Source organism: Herpailurus yagouaroundi, unplaced genomic scaffold (assembly GCF_014898765.1).
Source record: "Herpailurus yagouaroundi ecotype Mexico unplaced genomic scaffold, PumYag 28, whole genome shotgun sequence".
Lineage (NCBI taxonomy): Eukaryota > Metazoa > Chordata > Mammalia > Carnivora > Felidae > Herpailurus > Herpailurus yagouaroundi.
In genome coordinates this window covers 165,548,679-165,568,410 of record NW_024412376.1, presented here as the reverse complement: position 1 = coordinate 165,568,410, position 19,732 = coordinate 165,548,679, and the positions used below count along the sequence as shown (strand labels likewise).

Below are 19,732 nucleotides of genomic sequence, written 5' to 3'. Positions count from 1 at the left end.
ACACCCGCGTGACGGGAAAGTTAAAGGAAGAAAAATAATGTCAAAAGCTATCAATAAAGTTCCGGAGCAAACCATCAGCTGGTAGATAATATATATCTGATGAGGCATCGGTATCCAAACATGTACAGAACTTCTACAAGTCAGCAGCAAGAAGGTAAACCGAAATCCTATGGAAAACGGGCAGAAAGGTTTAACAGACACTCCACAAAAGAATATAGACGAATGGCCACAAGCACATAAAACAGTGCAGGTTGAAATGGTGAGGAACCATCAGCTAGCCACCAGAACGTCTAGAATGGAAACGGAAGGTAACGGTGATTGTTGGCGAGGGTATGAGCCTGAAGGAACCCTCACGTGTTCCCGGTGGGAATGCAGAGTGGTGCGACCTCTCTGGAGATCAGTTTGGTGGTTCATTACAAACTTAATCACAGAGTTAGCATATGCCCCAGGTACGTACCCAAGAGCAGTGAAAGCACGTGACCACAGAATGACTTGTCATTGAACATTCTTAGCAGCTTCATTTGTAACAGCCCCCAAACTGGAAAGAACCCAGAGGTCTGTCAACGGTGAATGGAATCGTGTTCCTCACCTGTCCGGGGGAGCACCGCTCAGTAGTAACGAGGTGCAAGCTATTGATGTGTGCAGCATGCGAGTGACTGTCAGGGGCAGGACGCTGAACCAGACATCAGAGGCTATGTCCTGTGTGAGTCCTTGTATATGTAGGATGGATGGATGGATGGATGGATGGATGGATGGATGGATGAATCGCAGCCCGATGAGACAGGTATTTTCAGTCTCACTTCACAGGTGAGAAACAGGACTCAGACAGGGTAAGTAACCTGCTCTGGGTTACACAGCCAGAGACCCTGTGAGTGCACATGCAGGGAAGGTGAGGACCCCCCACTCTGTCCTAACACCGCACATTAGCAGGCCAGATGCAAGAGTCTAAGAGGGAGCAGCAGAGCACAGCGCTGACCACAGGTGACACGGCACAAGGCGTCAGCTGTGAAGGTTCCAGGCCCCGAGCAACCAGGTCTGCAGGGCTGTCTCACAAGCCTGGGGAGATAGGCCAGCTCAGCTTGTATTTGTCCTCGGTCCCCAAGAGCAGGAACTGGCCCGGTGGGGACCCGAGAACACACCTGCTGAATGACCACCGGCCGCACAAGGTGGGGGCGATGGCAGGCTCTGTTGGGGGGACCCCTGCTGCAGGGTTCGGGCTGGCCTGGGGCTGGTGTGACCGGGCAGGCCTCGTGGGGAGGCCAGCCGGGTGCGGACGGCTGAGTCAGGCCTCCTGGGGGCCTCTGGTCATTCACTCGTTCACTCACCCATTCACGCATTACCGGGCACCCGCTGAGCGCCTGGGGTGTGCCATGGACTGTCCAGCCCTGAGAAGGCAAAGTGGAGACGACACAGGTTTAACTGGAGGAAAGGGCATGTGCTGGTCCAGGCTCCTGGCCCAGAGAGTTCTGCAGGCTCCTGGCCCAGAGAGTTCTGCAGGCTCCTGGCCCAGAGCACGGCTTCTCTGGCCAGGCTGAGCCGGGGAAGGAACGTGGCCCGGGGGCTGCCAGGACTCAGAGGCAGCAGGTGGCCGGGATGGGACACGGGCAGGACACTCGGGTCCGTCTTCCGGCCCCTGACTGCAGGTGGCCTGTCCCTGGCTCACCAGAGAGCAGCCACCTTCCCGGAGGGGAGGTCCTCGGTGAAGGAGGCTGGTAGGCTCCCTGCTGCCCCTTCCAGCCTGGCTCAGGGCAGCCCCGGGCCATGACCTGCCTCGCACCGGGGCTGGGATTCACTCTGGATGCAGAATTTCAGCAAGTGCCAGAATGCTCAGCAATCCAGGTAAACGATATTTCAGTGGGGTAGTTTCAAAAATTAAAGTGTCTACAGTTTACAAGGCACTGACTTTTTAGAGGCCTCAGTAGGTAAATTATGCGGCTCTGCAGCGAGGCAGGCCTTGCTTCGACTCCGGTTCTGACACGCACCTGCTGTGTGTCCTTGGAAAAGTTAACTATCCTCTCTGAACTTGGGTTTTCTCACCTAGGGAGCCAAAAATGAAGCACACTCCAGCTTGGACAAATGTCCTAAAGTTATTAAGTGAGGCATGCATGTGAGGCGTCTATGGTAAGACGTGGCAGCTGGCATAGAGTAGGTGCTCAATAAATGCTCACCGTTGCCATTATCAGTGAAATGATTTGGACACAGCCTCCTGGGTGGTCAGAGGAGGCAGGGTCGAATGGAGGAGGGAGTCGTCGACGCTGCCTGGTTGGTTGCCGTGAGCCAAGCACGGGGCTGGCCCTCGCTGCCCCTCACCGGGGCGCTGTGATTCTGCCTGTTTGCACAGAGAGGAAACTGAGGCTTAGGTGTGGGCGACTGGCCTGGGCTCGCAGCAGGCCGGGGGGCCCTGCGTGTCCTCAGCCTGCGGCACCCGTCTGCGCGAGGCCCCCGGGGAAGCGGTGGTATACGGGGCAGGGGGTCTCGGTCCCCCGCCCCGGGAGGAGAGCCGGAGGCAATGCTGGCCGGTCACACGTTCTCTTATTTCAGGTTGCCCTTCCCGCCTGGGGACCGAGTGACCTTCAACGGGAAGGAATGCGTGTGTCAGAAGTGCTCCCTGCCCAAGACAGCGGGCGGCAGCGTGCACCTGTCCCAGGGCCTCTGGAGTAAGTGGGCACCGAGTGGTGTGTGGGGGGAGGGGGTGGCTGGCTCGCGGTGTCCGGGAGGGACCCGGCCTCCCGGGGCACAGGCCGTGGGAATGAACCCCTGACTGTGGACAAACACGGGAAGGGGACCGGGGACAGAAGTCTCTGGGGCTCCAAGCATTTGCGCAGCTGTGCCCTCCCTGCCACACGCCACTCCTCCTTTCAGCCCGGCTCCAGCCTGCCTCCTCCAGGAAGCCTCCTGGCCTCCTCTGGTCCTCTCCCTCCAATGCACGCGCGCACACACACACACACACACACACACACACACACGCACGCACACACTGAGTTCCACCTTCTAGAGCTCAATAATAGACAATTCTAGACCTTCCAGAAGCTCTTTGGGGGAGCCATTAGGAGACCACTGAACTCTGGGCTCCTGAGGTCAAGGGCTCCCGGGTTTAGTGCTCCACACACACACACACACACACACACACACACACACACACACCCGCCCTGCCCAGAGCTAGGCCGGGATTTGTATGCAGCAGGTGCTCAAGGCATGCTTGTTGGGTGTGGAAGCAGATTGTAAAGCAATCAATGTGTGCTGAGTGCAGGGCAGCGAGAGGGCGAGGCAGGGGCTCTTCTGCAGACCTGCAGCTCTGCTGGGCCGGACGTGGGGCGCCGGGACCGGGAAGGGGGCCCCGCACTCTCGGGCCTGCTGCTGCCTGGTTCCCTGGGCAGGATTGGAGTTTCCGAGCCCACCCTGCGTGCCGCGGTCACTGTGGTGTCCCCAGTGCCTGAGTCACGTGTCCCTTGACAGAGGAGGGCTTTGTGCTGACGTCTATCACAGTTCATTCCTGCTGCCCCCCCCCCCCCCCCCGTTAAGCACTTTCTTCCTCCTCGCCCACCTTGTCTGCCACGTTGAAAATCTCTCCAGGAGAGATTGTACCTCCAGCCTTCCAGAAGCTCGGTGCTCCAGGGCCTGGTGGTAATTTCACTCTGTGGAGGGAGGCGAAGCCCTCATCTCTTGGGGAGACAAACTGGCAGCCACGCCAGTTGGTGAGGCTGTTGCTTTGGGGCTTGCTGGGAGAGTCCTCCATTCAAGGATTTCTCTCCCGCTGAGGTCTGCATTGATTGAACTTCTGGGGATTTGCTTCGCAGTTGATGCTCTTATAATTAAATCTGAAATAGTAATTAAAAACTCTAACAAGCCAGATTAGAAGGGGGGAGATTAGTTTGAACAGTTTGTCCAGAGCTCCCCGGCAGCCAGAGTAAAAAGAGAAATGTGCCTGACTACAGACTCCTTGTCTAAGAATTTTTTGAGTTGGGAAAGGCTCTGCCCTTTCCAAATATAAAAGTATTTTAAAATACCAAATTTACATTTCCAGAGAACAAACGCTCCCTTGACCCCCAGGTGATCTAATAATGCAACCTGCCCCATCTTCCAGTCTGCCCTGAAAATCTCCCGCCTAGAACCTTTTTGGTGTCTGGGGAGTGTTAAACATTCACCACCAGCTCCTGCCTCCTGTGTGGATATCTGCAGAATCCTCCCAATCAATCCCCGCTTCCTTGTGTCCCCAGAGCAGCCCCGTCAGGCAGGATGCCTCCTCTCCATCCCAGAAGTGCCCTGAGTCAGGCGGGGAGGTGGGTGTGTGTGTGCCAGGAGCCGGGTGTCCCGCTAGGCTCGAGCCAAGGGCTTCAAGCTCCAAAGCAGGGGTGCAGGTGGCCTCTGTTCTGAAACTTGAAACACAGGTGCCAGTGGGTGGACATGGAAGGGAAGACACCACAGGACAGGGAGAGAGCAGGCAGCCACCCGATCCTTGTGAGTGGCCCAGCGGGGGGCTGCTACGTGGGGGGGACAAGGGACGGAATGAAGCGGGAGAGACGGACACCAGACAGCAAAGCCATGCCCAGTCCCACTGCATCCCGGAGGCAATGAGGAGCCATAGATGGCTGTTGAGTGAGGGACGCCAGGAGAAGCTTGAGCAGCGGCGTGGTCGGCCCGCAGGTCGCGGGGCCGGAGGAGCGCGGTGGGCGGAAGGGGGAAGCGGCTCTTCCCCGGGCAGCTGTTGAGGTCGGAGTCCAGCTGGAGTCCCGGGGCTCTGAGCGCCCCTCAGCATCCCTCTTGGCTCTGGCCCTGTGCCTGTCGCTTAGCAACGGGATAAGCGCTCTGCACTGCACGCCCACGCTGTTCCATCCCTGGAGGAGACACCACTCCTTCTGAATCTTGCACAACGGCTTCTGCCCTGGGCTGCCTCCCCCGCTGCCCCGAGGAGGGTCTCCTCCCCGAGAGCTCTTTTTGCTTCTCCCCGCCCCCCCCACCGCCCTGTTCGCAGCCGGGCTTCAGAGAGGCCGCCCCGCACGTCCTGTGTCCCACGCAAGTTCGCGGCAGAGCTGAAGATCTCATGACCACGTCCGCTAGAGGGGGGAGCGCTTCGGGGCAGACAGGAAGCTGTCTAGAACTTTCTAGAAGGGTCATGCTGGGGCAGCGGCCCAGGCTCAGCCCGTTGCTGTGACGGCAGAGCCAGTCCCCTTTGCCGACAGCTGTTGTCGGCAGGATTCATCACACGGGGTTCTGTACGGTCGTCTGCAAAGCCCTGCAAAGCTATGCTGAGCTCCAGTCGTGTTTGGAGAGTGGCGATTGCTGTTGCCATGGCAACGGTCCTTCCGGCAAGCGCTCTGGCCTCGGAGTTCACAGCCCACTATTAGCGAGACTCTGCCCCAGGCTCGCTGGGGTGGGTGTGGGGTCCCCGTCCTCCTGCAGACACAGCTGGCACGCTCCGGGAGCCTCTGGATCCCCCCCCCCCCCGCCGGGGCCGGACAGGCGCGAATATCGTAGCAGGCGGGGTGACAATGTGGGAGGTGTCCTCAGGTGGCTTCCCGCAGGGAGCTGGGCCCCCGGGTCTTCCGGCAACAATCACGGCGTTGGGCCTCTTGCGCGTTTATTCAGTTATCAAACACATCCACGGGCCTGTGGCCTCATAACAAGTGTGTGAGCCTACACTGCTGTTGGCCCCGTAGAACGCACCCCCTTCGTACTGGGCACAGAGAGGCCAAGTGACTAGCCCACAGTCGCACAGCAGGTGAGGGCAGCCAGGCTCCAAGGGCCAGGTTTCTAACCACTGCTCTACCCTGCCTCCTCCCCCTCCCCCCGGCCCTGTGCACAATGCGGTGTGGCCTCCAAGCCCGGTTTCTCGACTCTGGAGCCACCGACAGTTGGGGCCGGATGATTCTGTGCGGTGGGACCATCCTGCACGCCGGAAGGCACCGAGCGGCGGCCCTGGCCTCGCCCGCCAGGTGCCTGGGGCATGCCCCCCTCCAGCGGGGACAATCAAAAGTGTGTCCAGACATTGCCAGGTGTCCCCTGGGGAGCACAGCCGTCCTCGGTCGACAGGCGGTGACGTGGAGCTTACAGGGCGAGCCCGCAGTCGAAGCCAGCCCGCAGGAGTCCGGAACTGGCGAGCCGCCGTTGCCTCTGTGCTGCTGGGGACCCACAGAGGTCGAAGGTTGGGGAGGGGCTCTGGGTGCTTCCTGAACTTGAGAAAGCAGGGCGTTCTCTCGGTCCCCACGCATTCATTCACGCGTGCGCGCACCCACTCACTGGCCCAGCGTTCTCCGGCTGCCGGCCATGCTGGGCCTCGAGGGGCCCCAGGTGAGCAAGCTGCCTGCTTCCCCCGCCCGCAGTCTTGGAGCAGGACTCTGTTCTTTGGGCGTTTGGTGCGCAGTTTGCGTGTGGATTTGGACCGTGTGATAATTTAGGAAAGCCAGAGCTTGACCAACGGTTCTGTGGGCGTCAAATGGTTTTTTTTCTGAAAACAATAGGACGCTGCCATCTGCCAAGGAGAAGAACATTTGTGGAGCCCCCGCCGTGCGCCAGGCCCGTGCGTGCCCCCCCCCCCGCCCTTCGGGGGGTTTTTTGTTTTGTCCTTTGGTTGGGATGCCCCCCCCCACCCACCCAGTGAGGACACGGGGCCCAGAGGGGACAGAGCTCGGCCCAGTGCGGCCCCGTGAGCCGTGGCGGCCAGGACCGGTAGCCGGGCCTGTCGCGCCCTGGGCTACCCTCTCTCATCTCGGGGTGCCGGGTCCCCGTTCAGCCTGCGAGCCCCTCGGCTGAGCCCGGGTTGCTGCGGGCTCCTGTGGGCCGTGGGTGCCGTTTGGCAGATGCCTGCTCATCAGGACCCTGCGGGGCCCCCGAGGCCCATCCTGCCCCTGACACACCCAGATACACACACACAAACACACACACACGCACACACGCACCCCAGGCAGGCGATGCCGCCCGTGTCTGTGCCCGAGGCTCCCCTGGCCTGGCTCCACCCCGTCATCCTTCAGCACAGGTGACACTGGCTGGGGACCCCGGTGTGGTCCCCAGGCCAGGCCTCAGAGGCCTACGCGCTGAGGGGCGGGCCTGGGACCCAGGGGCCATTGAGCAGGGAGGGGCACACTGGGAGGGGTAGCGGGGGCGTGGGGAGGCCAGTGCCCCGACGGGTGGGGGCCATGGGGTGAGGGGTGCGTATCCCCTGGGGGCGGTTCGCCAAGGGAGGGGCCCCCCAGGCTGACCGCCCGGGGCCCGGCTCAGACGCGGGCTGAGGCCCGGAGCACAGGTGGGGACGGGGCGGTCTGTATCGGGGATGCCGATGTCCATATCGGGTACAGACAGCCACAGGAGGAGGTCCAGACAAGTGGGTCGGGAGGGCTTCCTGGGGGGGGCATCAGGGCAGGTGAGGGCCCAGAGGAAGGAATGGCAGGGGTGACAGCTCAGACCTCCCTAATGCAGTGCATTTCCTCGGGGGGCACGTTGGCCGGGTCACTTAGGTTCACTCTGCTTTAAGACAGAGGAGGACGAGCTGCCCGCCCCTCCAGGCGGCCCCCACCCTGCAGTGTGGTCTTGTCCCAGGACACACCCGCTGCCAGGCCCTGGCCCCGTCCTCTGCAAGGCAGGGCCCTTTCCGCTCCCAGCCCAGGCTGCATGCAGTCGGCGCTCAATGCCTGCAGAGACGAACCTCGTGGCTCATTTCTCGGCACTTGTGCCGGCTGGCGTGTAGCAGGGTCCCTCCGGCACAGCCAGCTGGACTGTCCCCTCTGTCCTCTCCCACAGACCGTGGGCACTTCTGAGCCCGGAGGCCCGGCGGGATAGGCCGCCACGCCTCCTGGCCCACGATGGCCATGTCTGTGTCCCGTTCTTTCTTTCAGGTTGCGGGGGCTGCGGCACGGAAATTAAAAACGGCCAGTCCCTGGTGGCTTTGGACAAACACTGGCACTTGGGCTGTTTTAAGTGCGAGACGTGTGGGAAACAGCTGGACGCGGAGTACATCAGCAAGTGAGTGGTCGGCCCTCCCGCGTCTGCCTGTGCTGACGGTGCCTCCCGGGACCGCGGCTGCCCCGTGGCCCGCGCGGCCCAGGCCCCTGCGGCCCAGGCCCCTGCATGTCTGTCCCCCCGCCCGGCGCCCCCTCCCAGCAGCCTCGCCTCCATAGTGTTTCCGTGGATCGAAGCAGAGACCGTGGCCCCCACCTTAGCCTTCGTAAGATGCCTCCCTCCCTACACCCGTCCCTGGGTGTCACCCTCCCGTGGCGCCTGGATCGCCTGCAGAGTGCATCGTGAGCGCCGGCTGACCGCAGCAGCGGGAGCGAGGGGGCGAGGGCTGACCAGCCTCAGCTGTCACCGATGTGGTGGCTCAGCCCCACACTCCAGCTTGGGCGGTCCCTGGGCATTGGGCAGCTCCCCCTGGCCGGCCCGGTGTCCCCACGCATGCAGCCCGGATGCAGTGATGGCTGGTTTGCGTGGGGGTCGGAGGGCACATCTCATCAGAAGGCCGTGCAGAGGGAGCCTCTGCGGGGTGGGGGGGGGGGTGGTCAGCCCCGAGCAGGAGCAGCTGGCTTGCCAGGGAGGGGTGCATTTGCTGGGATCGGCGGACCGAGTCAGGGCAGGCCCCACCGTGGCACAGAGTCGGGGGGAGCTGAGATGTGCAGGCTCCTTCCTGCAAGTCAGGGGGCTCTGTGGGCCGCTAACATGGGGGACCCTGCTGGCTCCTGATGCCGGAGGGAGCGGGTCTGTCACAGGAACCCACCGTGCGGGGGAACCGCGCAGAGTGAACCCCGCGTGCACGCACACCCTCACGCAGGAGTACCGGCCACACCCGGGGAATCGGAATCAGGCCGCCGACGTGCCAGCTGCTCTGGTGCTCTCGTGCTGCACGAGGCCACCCCGGGGGCAACGGGGTGGAGGGGGCGCGGGGTCCCTCCGTCTCCTTCCTCACGGCTGCGTGAGAGTGCACGCTTCTCTCAGAACAAAACGTTTTCAGTTAGAGCCCCCAAGCCAAGACGATCCAGGCTGGATGGGGCTGGGGGAGGTACCGGCCGTGCCTCTGTCGTAGTAAAGGAAGGGGTGGCTCACGTGAGGGCAGCCCCGGAGGCCGAGCCCTCGAAGGCACCATAGCGAGCGCCCAGCCCCCAGCGCTGGCTGCCTCTGGAGCCCACCCACACGCACGCCTGTCACTCAGCGGCCTTCAGAGCTGTCCCAGAATTGTCGGGGAGGCTGCGTGGGTGTTGCCATGGAGACGTTATCTCTGAACCTCTCGGGTTTGGGGCACGACCGTTCCCAGTGGGGAATAACTAATGGGGGCCCTGAGGTCAGCAGGCCTTTGAAAGCAGATCCTGAGGGCTCGATTTACAGGCTCCTCTGCTGGAAGGCAGCGCTTCCTCCCTCCGAGGCTGGGGCGTGGGAGAAATGCCCTGCGGCCCCCGCGGCCCCGGGGGGTTTTAACCCCCCCCCCCCACCCTTCCTCTCCTGCCTGAGGCCTTGGGACCTACAGAAGGTCCAGAGCTTTGAGGGAAAGACAGCGGCATTAGCTGTGGTCTCCCCACAGCTCGAGAAGCTTACCCCTGTCGGCAGCTGGAAACCTGGAAACCAGTCACGACCACACTGGGAGGAACGTGGCAGCTTCAGCAGTGGGGGGGGGGGGGGGTGCACTGGGGCAGCGGGTGTCCCCAGTGCCCGTGGCCTCCGCGCCCGACTCCCGCTGGACGGGGCCGAGGGCCAGCCCCGGTCAGCAACAACAGCGGCCTCGGCCACCAGCTGGCGAGTGCCTGCCCTGTGCTAGGCGCTGACCACACCTTCTCTTCTTTAGACCTTACCGTCACCTCTCCCATTTCACAGCTGGGGAAGCTGAGGCTCAGAGAGGTTAAGTGACCTGCCCAGGGGCACACAGCTGGGCCTTGGCGTTTGAGGGCAAGCCTGTTCACTTCGCTGCCACACGGCCTCCCGCCGTGCTGTGTTGACCTCAAAATGGTCATTGCGGTCGCTGGTAGAGCGGCTCCCACCATGTGTCCCATGCTGTGCCGGGCGACGTGCCTGCGCTGTGTTCTCTCGTCAGCACCCCGAAAACCGGGCCGAAGCCCCCCCAACCCCGCCCAGTACTCGGGAGCAGTGCCCCACATGCGGTGTGCCCCCCGCCACGAACAGCACCCGCGGCAGATACGCGTGCCCTGTGGCCCACCCGCTCCCTCCCTCGCAGCCGGATGCCTCTGCCACCACAGCTGGGGACAGCGAGGGTCGTCCCAACCCAGCCCAAGTGCCAGGCCCTGACGGGGGCACGTTCGTCACACACCCTTTGTGGCTCGTGGTTTCGTAGGGCAGCCCGGACCCCTCTCGGAGGGAGTGGGAAGCCACCTGCTGAGTAAATAGGCCGCCTCCCACCCAGATGCCAAACGAACGTGGGACAGAATGAACCGGAAGCAAGAGCCACGTCCCTGGAAACATCTTCGATTTCCCAGACACGGCTTTTATTCTCTCGGCTGAGCCTCCGGAGGCGGCTGCCAGCTCTCGCTCCACCGCTGGGCCTGGGGCTCCCCGCTCTGTGCGCCTCAGTTTCTGCCCCTGTGAAACGGGCCCCTCTTCCCGGTATTTCTCGTGGGGCCAGGGCGGCGGTGGGGGAGGTGTGCTGGCACCCAAAGCGCCCAGGAAGCGCTGATGGTGGCCATCTGGAGTAGGAGGAGGTGGCATTTCCCCCTTTGACGCGGTCCCTCTCGTTGGCAGTGGCTGCGGGGTCTCGGGGGCCCCAGGGTGAAGCCCCCGCGCGTCCTGACCCCCCGTCTCGTTGCAGGGACGGGCTGCCCTACTGCGAGACCGACTACCACACCAAGTTCGGCATCCGCTGTGACGGCTGTGAGAAGTACATCACAGGGCACGTGCTGGAGGTGAGTGGGCCTCCGGGTGCCCTCTCTGGGCAGGTCCTGCTCTGTGCCTCGCGCGGCGCCCCGTGCTCCTGTGTGTGCGCGCAAGGATACGTGCCCCCGAGCCCTTGCCTCCTCACTCCTCTCGGCTCTGCCGGAAGACAGCTTCCTCAGCCTTCCGGGGCCTGCTCGCTGAGGGCCACCTCCTCCAGGAAGCCCTCTCCGGACAGTCTCCCCTGTGCCCTCTGCGAGCTGATGGAGTCGGTGGGAAGGGTTGAGATCTGGGTCCAGCCCTTCCGCGTTAGATGGGGGTCTGAGACCTGGAGGAGGTCCAGGAGGCAGGACCGGGTGCCCGTAGGAAGCCTAGAGTGGTCTCCCGGCAGGCCCGGTCACACGGCAGCCACGGGGCAGGCAGGCTTTCTGGGGTGCCCACGCTGTGTCTTTTGATCCCGGTGGGAGTTACGTGGCTGTGTCTCTTTGTGGAAGTAACGTATATCATGCACTTCGGTACGTTTGTTCCCAAGATACATCTCGTGGGACGACCGAGCTCCAGCCACCTGGTTGTCAGACCCAGCTCGTCCCCGTATCCATTCCTCAGCCCCTCCTTGGCTTTGTCCATGGGGAAGGCACAGGTGACGGGGGCCTCAGGGGACAGGGAGGCGGGTCACAGAGGAGCCCCCGGGGGCGGGAAGATAGGGGGTTCCCCCCCCCCCCCCCCGGCCATCCCTGACAAAGGCTTTTGAGCCAGGGAGTGCCTGGGGGCCAGGGGCAGTGGGACACGTGGGGTGCCCCTCACATCCCCAAGGATGTCTGCCCTGCCTGTACCCACAGCCAGTGCCTGGCCCACAAGCGGGGTCTCAGGTGCTGCAGTGGAATCATACCTGGAACTCCGAGTTGCTTTTCTCGAAATTACACCTGGCATCTGAGTGGCGGGGACAGAGTGGCTGCAGGCCCTCAGCCCCACCTCTTTCCACCCCAGCCCTCTCTTGCCCCTGTACCCAGGGGTGGGAAGGGGAGAGGAGAGAGGGGTATCACACCCACAGGCAGCAGACCTGCCCCTCTCCTCATTCCCGGGGTGGGAAACCCTGGAGGCCAGCATGGTGGGGGCAGCCCTGCCTCTGCGGAGGGGCCCGAGGATGGGTGTGGTCACACGCGTGCGGACTGGGGACAGGGTGCAGAGTACAGAGAAGGGGAGAGCCGCGGGTAATGTGATCAGGGGTAGCTTCGCTTCTCGGCTGGTTTCCTTCCAGTTTTTTTTCTCTCTTGACGTAATTATAGTTGAGACCAAACCGTTTGTACGTGCCCTCCTCAATGCCCATCACCCATTTGCATGGGCCTTTTTTCAAACCGCTCGATTGGAACATAGCTCACGTGCGGCGCAGTTGACGGCTTGAACGCGTGCCTCCGTGGCCGTCAGTTTCTGCGTGGACGCACGCACCTCGTGCCGTTGTTTTAGAGCGTTTCCAGCACCTCCAGGAGAACCCGACGCCCTGGCTGCTCCCGCCCCACCCAGCCCTGACACCACGTCTCTGTCTCTCTAGACTTACCTGTTCTGCACATCCACACAAATGGGGTCAGACGGCGGGTGGCCCTCTGACTGGCTGCTTTCTCACGGGGTGGGTTTTCAAGGCGCGTCCATACTGAGCATGGCTCCGTCTTGCATTATCTTCCACCGTAGGACTATTCCAGAACCCAGTAAGCTGATGGTTTATTGTCAGACGGAGCATGGCTTCCTAGTTTTCTTTTCTTTTCTTTTCTTTTTTTTTTTTTAACCACACCAAACAGCACTGAGATAAACATATGGTTTTTTTTTTTTTTTTTTTTTTTGCGTTTCTAATTTTTCTTAAGATTTATTCCCAGAAATGTCAAAGTTCAGTCAACAACTATGAACTTCACAAGAGTCTTGATGCTTGCGAAGCGCTTTCCAGAAAGATCATTCTAATTTACCCTCTTACCTGCAGAACTTGGTGTCCCATCCCCCACGGTGAGTGTGCTCTCTGTGGAATCCGAGCTGGTTCGACAGCTGGGAAAGTGGGTCCTCGCTCGCTCTCGCGACTTTTTTCCGGCCCTTGAACCTGGTCTTTCTGACGGTTGGGCAGACCCCAGCGCCTGCATCGTGGCCGCTTTCCACGCGCTGCCTGGTTCCACATGGGGTCTTTGACCTTCAGCTCTGTCTGGGCATGCGGGTCACGTGACGAAACTGTTGGCATTTAGTCTGAGGGCGTCTTTTACCCTGTTAGCGGGGTAGTGACCATACCTAACGCTTATACCCACACTCCCCGAATCTGTGGACGGAGGCTATGCCCTCTCTGGGGTTCCACGTGGCGCCGTAAATATTGGGGACAGGACTCGACGGCCAGCAGCTCAAACCGTTTCTCTCTGTTCCCCGCGAAGTTTGGTCCCGACCTTCCTCTCTCTCCTGGGCTCCCCGCGCATGTGTGCTGGGCCGTCGGCCGCCTCCAAGCAAGTGGCGGAGCCAGACTGGAACCCAGGCCGCCCCGGGCTCCCGGTGCCGTCCAGTCCCCTCGCAGGGTGTAGACGCTGCTTTGCACTTGGTGTTAGCACCGTGCCCCACTGGGATACCTGACGGCTGCCAGCGGGGTGCGTCTCGGCTCGGGGGGCGCTGAGCTCTTGCTCTGTGGCGCGTGTGTGGGTCTAGCCTGGCCTGCTTCCTGGCAACCGTGGGCTCTGGTCACTGTGCCCTGGGGCAGGGGTGGACGCCTGGCCTCGACCCTGCTGCCTGCCCTGACCCAGAGAACACTCCAGAACCTCAGGGACTCAATGAGACGTCGTGTGCAAAGTGTTCTCCAGCCCAGTAACGGGGGCTGGGGGGGCTTCCTTATTGTCCCCGGGCAGTCAGCGGGGCTCCCCTTGAAGGGTCGAGGGGGAAGGGTGACCCCGTCTGCACCGCGGGGCCTGATGCTTAACGCTGGGCCAAATACAGAACGTGGGGGCTCGGCGCCTGAGCCCCTCGGGTGCACTCCGGTTTGCCCTCAGGCAGGGGACCGTCCTCATTGCGAAGAGCAGGAGGAAAACAGGTCCGGGTTTTCCTCCTCGTCGGTGGAGGATACGGGGCCTCCCGGGGAAGATTCATGCTTTTGTTCTTAAGCTCCCTGGCGCGGCTGAGTCGGCGGGCTCTGCAAAGCTCTGAGCAGCCTCCTCGCGAGGTGGCAGCTGCGGGCGGGCAGAGACGAGCCCGACTCCGCGGAAGGGGAGCAGCCGCGGCGGCGGCGGCGTCACCTGAACTTGGCCCAGAGCGTGCTGGCGCCCCGCTGGGCGGGCCGTGGGCTCTTGGGGGCAGCCGGTGGCGGGTGGCAGGAGAAAGAAGGGAGAGGATCCGGACCGCTGGCTGAAGGCGGGGGCTGGCCGTCCTCACGGGCACGCCGTCCGTTCCAGCTGACTGTCTGGGGCGCGGGCGCTGGAGAGGGGCAGCGGGGGCCGGCCGATCGGACCGGGCTCTGTCTCGAGGACCCCGTGCAGGTAGGGAGCCTGGCCGGGCGCTTCGGAGGGCCGGTGGTGAGGCCGGAGGAGCCACACTGGGTTGCAGGAGGGTGGGCTCGCGAGGAGCTGGGCCACATCGGCCAGGTGAGACCCCCACCCCGTTCTGTCCTCCCGTGAGATGCGTGTCACACTCAGAGCTTTCCTGCCCTCGGAGCCCGAGCCGGAGAGCAGCCCGGGCCCCCCTCCCCGCCCGCGGGAGCCATCGATCTGTGCCGCGTCTGTGTGCGTCGGGCAGCATGCCATCTCAGTGCCGGGCGCCCCAGAGCCCGCCTGTCTGCCCGCGAAGTGTGCGTTCGGTGGTGACGGTGCGGCCCTTCCTCCCCCTGCCTCAGCTACTCCCAAATATGCAGCCTCCCTTTCTGCGTGTTTTCTCGCATCCTGCGTGTCTCGGGGCGTCCCCTGCCGCGCGCTGGGGCACAGGTGGAGGAGCCTCGTGGGTCTGGTGGGGACTCGCAGGGGCCGTCTGCCCCCACCCTACTGCCGAGATGGGCGTCTGGGAGTGTGGGGAGGGCTGGGGTGGGGGGGGGGGCCCGGGCGGTCCTCTGCAGGGCTGGCTCCAGGGACGGAGTCGCCCCCAGGGCAGGGCTAAAAGGTGACTGGAGAGCTGCCTGCCGGGGACAGCGGTGTTGGCCAGACCAGCTAGACCAGAGTCTGATAAGGGGGTGCTGAGTGAGGGAGAGTCCCTGGCTCAGTCCTCCCCATCACCCCACCCCTGCCTTATTCTCCTTTGGCTGGAATGCTTCCCTGCACAGGTGGGAGTGGGCGGGGGCGGGGACTGGCCCCGCCCTCCTTAACCCCTGCCTTGCTGCTGTCTGAGCCCCACCTGCCTGGTGCAGCCTGCCTGTCTCCATGGTAACCAGAAGCCCAGGGTACCTCTGGGACCACTAATGAATTCCTCCCTCCCTCTCTCCCTCCCCCTGCCTGCCTTCCTGTCTTTCCATCTCCCTCAACCCACCACTCACCTACAGACCCTCTGAACATGCGCTGTGTCCCCCCCCCCGCCCCCCACCCACCCTGGGCTGGAGCCTGCGCTCGATGCCTCCCCGCTAGGAGCCCTGGTGGGAGGGGGCACCCTGGCCAGCTCCCACCCTGGGTCAGGCAGCCAGCTAAACGTTTCTGCACTTCACGTAAACCACCACTGCTACTGCAGGGCATCGGTTATTTGCTTTGTCTTGTCTTCCTTCGGCATGTCCCATTTTACCCTCCTAAGCGGGTGTGACTTGTATCACTGGGAGAAAATAAACCATATGTTCCAAAGAAATAAATGCATTATCTCAGGACAGAAGCAAAGTCAACTTCCCCAGGCCCTACCTTCTCCCTCTCTTTTTGCAATTTAATGACTGTGTTTATTTAACAAACATATTCAGAACGAATACCTGTTTATCGTAGAGTAAACTGAAAAATCATCCGTAATAAATGACATCACCCAGACTAACTACCGTTAGCATTTAGAAATCACCATTTTAGGTTGTGCACACACGTACACAGATGAACAGAGGCACACACACACACACACAAATACACACACAGATACAGGAGTGCATACACCGACACACACAGATACAGGGGCACACGCAGGTATAGACACACATACATACACACGTGGATACACATAGACACGCATTACAGACACACACAAACACAGATACACCCAGATATACACGCGGATACAGGCACACACAGACACACACAGACATAGACACAGTATGTGACTTGCTCTTAGCCTGATACCGTGCCCCTGCTCATGCATCCAGTAACGCCGGGCAAGGGCACTGAGCAGAGGCCTTTGCTGAGGGCTTCTTAGAGCCGTGATATGCGGATATGCCCACGGACACACCCAAAGGTAGAAGGGATGATTCATCTGCTCCCACGCTCACTTGGTCCAAACCCTCCTTTTGTCCTGTAGGGGCCACTTAGGAACAACTTGTCTCTACCAGCCCACTCCTGCACGTGGCTCTGCTCCAGGGCCTGGGGGACCATGGAGAACAAGGGGACAGCGTGCGGTGCTCCTGAAGGGCATGACCTAGATGGGGCTCGATGGTGGGAACGAGGGAGAGGGAGCAGAAGGAGAGGGAGCGTGAGGGAGCGAGCTGGCTCAGCCCGGCCACATGCGTTCCGGGCAGAGACCCCACCCTGAGCATGAACACGTGGGGTCAGCCGCGGGGGAGTGGCAGGGGGTGAGGTCAGGGCTCCCCTCTGGGGAGGGGACTGCAGGTGGCCCAGCGCTTGGCCTGCCTGGCCCCGCATGGCGAGGAGCTGGGCTTCTTGCGGGGAGGCGGCTCCCGGCAGGAGGGCATTTGTGCAGCTGCCCTGGGAAGTCTGTGCGGCTCCGGCCGAAGGTTTTCGTGAGCTTCGAGGTAGATTTCGTTATGTCGGCTGGTGACGAGGCCTTTTAAGATCCGGACTCAGTTCTAGGCACTCAACGAGGAAACTCATCTTTGAATCGGGGTGGAGGATGTGGATGCCTGGCCCCCGGGAGCCGTGTGGCCTGGTGGGGGGGCCTCAACGCGGCACAGGCCCCGCCCTCGGCGGTCTGGAATCCAGGGATGAGGGGACGCCTGCCTCACACGTGCCGGGCATGTCACGGTCGAGGGGCTGTCCCTCTGTGCTGCCGTGGCCGGGTGAGGGAGGGAGGGGCGGGGGTCTCTGGAGCCCAGAGGCATTGCCCCAAGTCCCCAGTGCTGGTCGCCCCTGCGTGCCGGCCGTGGGCTGTGCTCCAGGCTCGGCTCCCACTTGGTTCTGAGTAAGACACGGCGTTTTTTGCGTGCCCCTGGAACCAGAGTTCCTGTGTTCCTGATGAGCGTTGTTCTGTTTCATTAACGATGACAGCCGCTTGTCAGAAGGCACAAGACATCTTTTTAAAAGCACGCACCGAAAAATCTCATGGGCTCTTAATATTCTTTAAAAACACCTGAGCCATCTTGAGAGACCCACCTGGCGAGGGGCTGGGCCACCTGCCCGGCGGGGGGCTGGGCGACAGGTACTAGCCTTCGAGGCCTTTCCTGCGTGGCAACTGGGAGGAGACGCCTGCGAGAGCAGGGGCGCGGCAGTGTTCCGACGACGCGGAATGTCCGGTCACTGTGGCCGCGGTGGGGGTTGATACGAGGAGTGAGGGTGCCTTGACTTTTGACTCTATCGCCCGTCCTGGGCTGCTGGGGCTGCTGCAGCCACACTGGACCCTGTGTGCTGAGACCCCAGGCCGTGTCCTTCCCTGCGCAGCAAGCCACAATTCAGGTGCCGGCCCATTCGGTTCCTGGGGACAGTCCCCCCGCCCCCCCCCCCGGGCCGCAGATGGCCACCAGATTCTCCCTGTGTCCTCACGTGGTGGAGACAGAGCTCTGGCGTCCCGCCTTGACATCAGGGGCCCCACGAGTCAGGTCTCCTTCCCTTCTAAGGCTGGCTAATATTCCGTCGTGTGGATGGGCCACAGTTTGGACCGTTTGCACCCTGTGCCTCTGAAAATCATCACTGCCGTGGACGTTCACACGCGGGCTGCGGGGCAGACCTGGGTTCGCTTTGCTTACCACGACCGTCGGTTTTCTCACTCCCACCAGCAGAACTGCTGGGTCACGTGGTAACTGTGTCACCTTCCCAGGCGCCGGGCGCTGCCCCAGTCACGTCCCTGCCGCAGGTGCACGGGGGCCCCGGCTGCCCCACGTCCTCGCGGGCGCTGACTTCCCGCTCTGGCTCGGTTCGCTTTGACTACAGCCGCCCTCACGGGTGCGGAGCGGCCTCTCGCTGGGGTTTGGATCTGCACTCCCTCCGCGATGGCGATGTGGGGGCATCTTCTACGTGCTTCCTGGCCGTTGGTGCATCTCCTTTGGAAAAATGGCTCTTCCGGTCCTTTGCCCGTTTTCTCATTGGACCGGTTTTCTCTTTGCTGCTGGGCTGTAAGAAGTCTTTATTCCGGATGCGAAGCCCTCGTCAGATCTACGATTTCAAATGTTTTCTCCCCTTCTACGGGCTGTCTTTCCACGTCCCCGACAGCGTCCTCAGATGCGCGATAGTTTTAATTTTTGTGAAGAAAAGAATCTGTTTTCTTGTTGCTGCTCACGCCTTTGGTGTCAAACCCAGGGCTCTGTTGCTAAATCTGGGGTCGCGAAGATATGCTCCCGTGTCCTCCTCTGAGAGACGTGTAGTCTCGGCTCTTAATTTAGGTCATCGATCCATTTTGCGGGAAGAGTCTTTAGCTGGCATGTCCCCCAGAGGAGTGCGCAGATCATACGTGCGCAGCTCGGTAGATGCCCACAAGCCAGACTCGTGGGTGTGCCCGGCACCCAGGTCAGGAAGGAGGATGTGCCCAGCCCCCCCCCCCCCCGGACCCCCAGCCACCCCCCTCACAAAGCAGACTCGTCTGCCTCATCCTGAACTTCACGCGAATGTAATCCGTACTCTTCAGTGTCTGTTTCTCGACTCGCTCTCAGGGAGTCTCCGTGTTGATTGCCTAGGGCGGGGACTGGGGGGCATGTGAGGTTGGGGTCAGCACCCTGGAGCCGGGACCACCAGGCGGGGGGCTGAGAGGCCACAAAGGGCCACACTCCTGGGCTCCACTCCCGTTCTGCCACCTGTGTGCTGTGTGACCTTCCCCAGCTTCCTCCACCTCTCTGTGCACCATGCGGAAAATGAGAACAATGATGTGCCTCGTAGGGCTTCTGGAGGGTGGAGACAGGTTAGTGCGCAAAAGGGCCTCTGCTCGAGCTGCAGTTGCCGTTATTTTTGGAGGTGGGGACGTTCGCCAGGCCGGGGACGGGAGCGCTTCCCGGATGGCAGAGAGTGTGGACGCAGGGCCGGCCCCCTCACAGCGGCCCAGAGCTGCGTCTCCACTCCGGATGAGTCTCATCCGCCTGGTTGGGGTTTCGAGCCTGTTGTCTTAGAAACCAGCCCCGCATTTTTCTCTCTCCTCCTACTCAGGTGTAGACCTGACACGCAGACGCCTCGGGTACACCCCACGGTCTGTTTTCCCTCCAGGGCGAGCTTTCTCCTGCACGCGGCTGTCGCAGAACTCCTGCTGTTTGAGGTCACCGAGTCTGCCCCCCACCCAGGGTGACGGGGGCCCTGGGTGAGGTGGGTGTGAGGACAGGTCCAGGGGCATAATGTTTAAATCACTGCAGGGCCGCCCGGGGGGCTCAGTCGGTTGGGCGTCCGACTTCGGCTCAGGTCATGATCTCGCGGTCCGTGAGTTCGAGCCCCGCGTCGGGCTCTGTGCCGACAGCTAGGAGCCTGGAGCCTGCTGCGGAGTCTGTGTCTCCCTCTCTCTCTGCCCCTCCCCCGCTCGCGCTCTGTCTCCCTCTCTTTCCCAAAAATAAATAAACATTAAAAACATTTTTTAGATCCCCGGAATGGCTGCTTTGCCCTGGTTCTGCCTGGGCCAGGGCTGCCGTGTGACCTGCTCCCCCGACAGACCCCCACAACTAGCAGTGGCC

At 62.0% G+C, this 19,732-nt stretch overlaps 1 protein-coding gene across 23 annotated transcripts in view; it reads left to right on the top strand.

Annotated features, from left to right (window-relative positions):
* Positions 1 to 19,732, top strand: part of ABLIM2 (actin binding LIM protein family member 2) — a 141,329-nt gene that overhangs the window by 51,334 nt on the left and 70,263 nt on the right. For all 23 annotated transcript variants that reach the window (XR_005794540.1, XM_040488695.1, XM_040488833.1 and 20 more), the window contains exons 4-6: positions 2,542 to 2,657; positions 7,830 to 7,956; positions 10,739 to 10,832. Coding sequence is in view for 22 of the 23 variants with exons in the window: in XM_040488695.1 (XP_040344629.1) it covers positions 2,542 to 2,657; positions 7,830 to 7,956; positions 10,739 to 10,832 (337 nt within the window). In the remaining variant the exon portion in view is untranslated. The remainder of the gene's footprint in view (positions 1 to 2,541; positions 2,658 to 7,829; positions 7,957 to 10,738; positions 10,833 to 19,732) is intronic.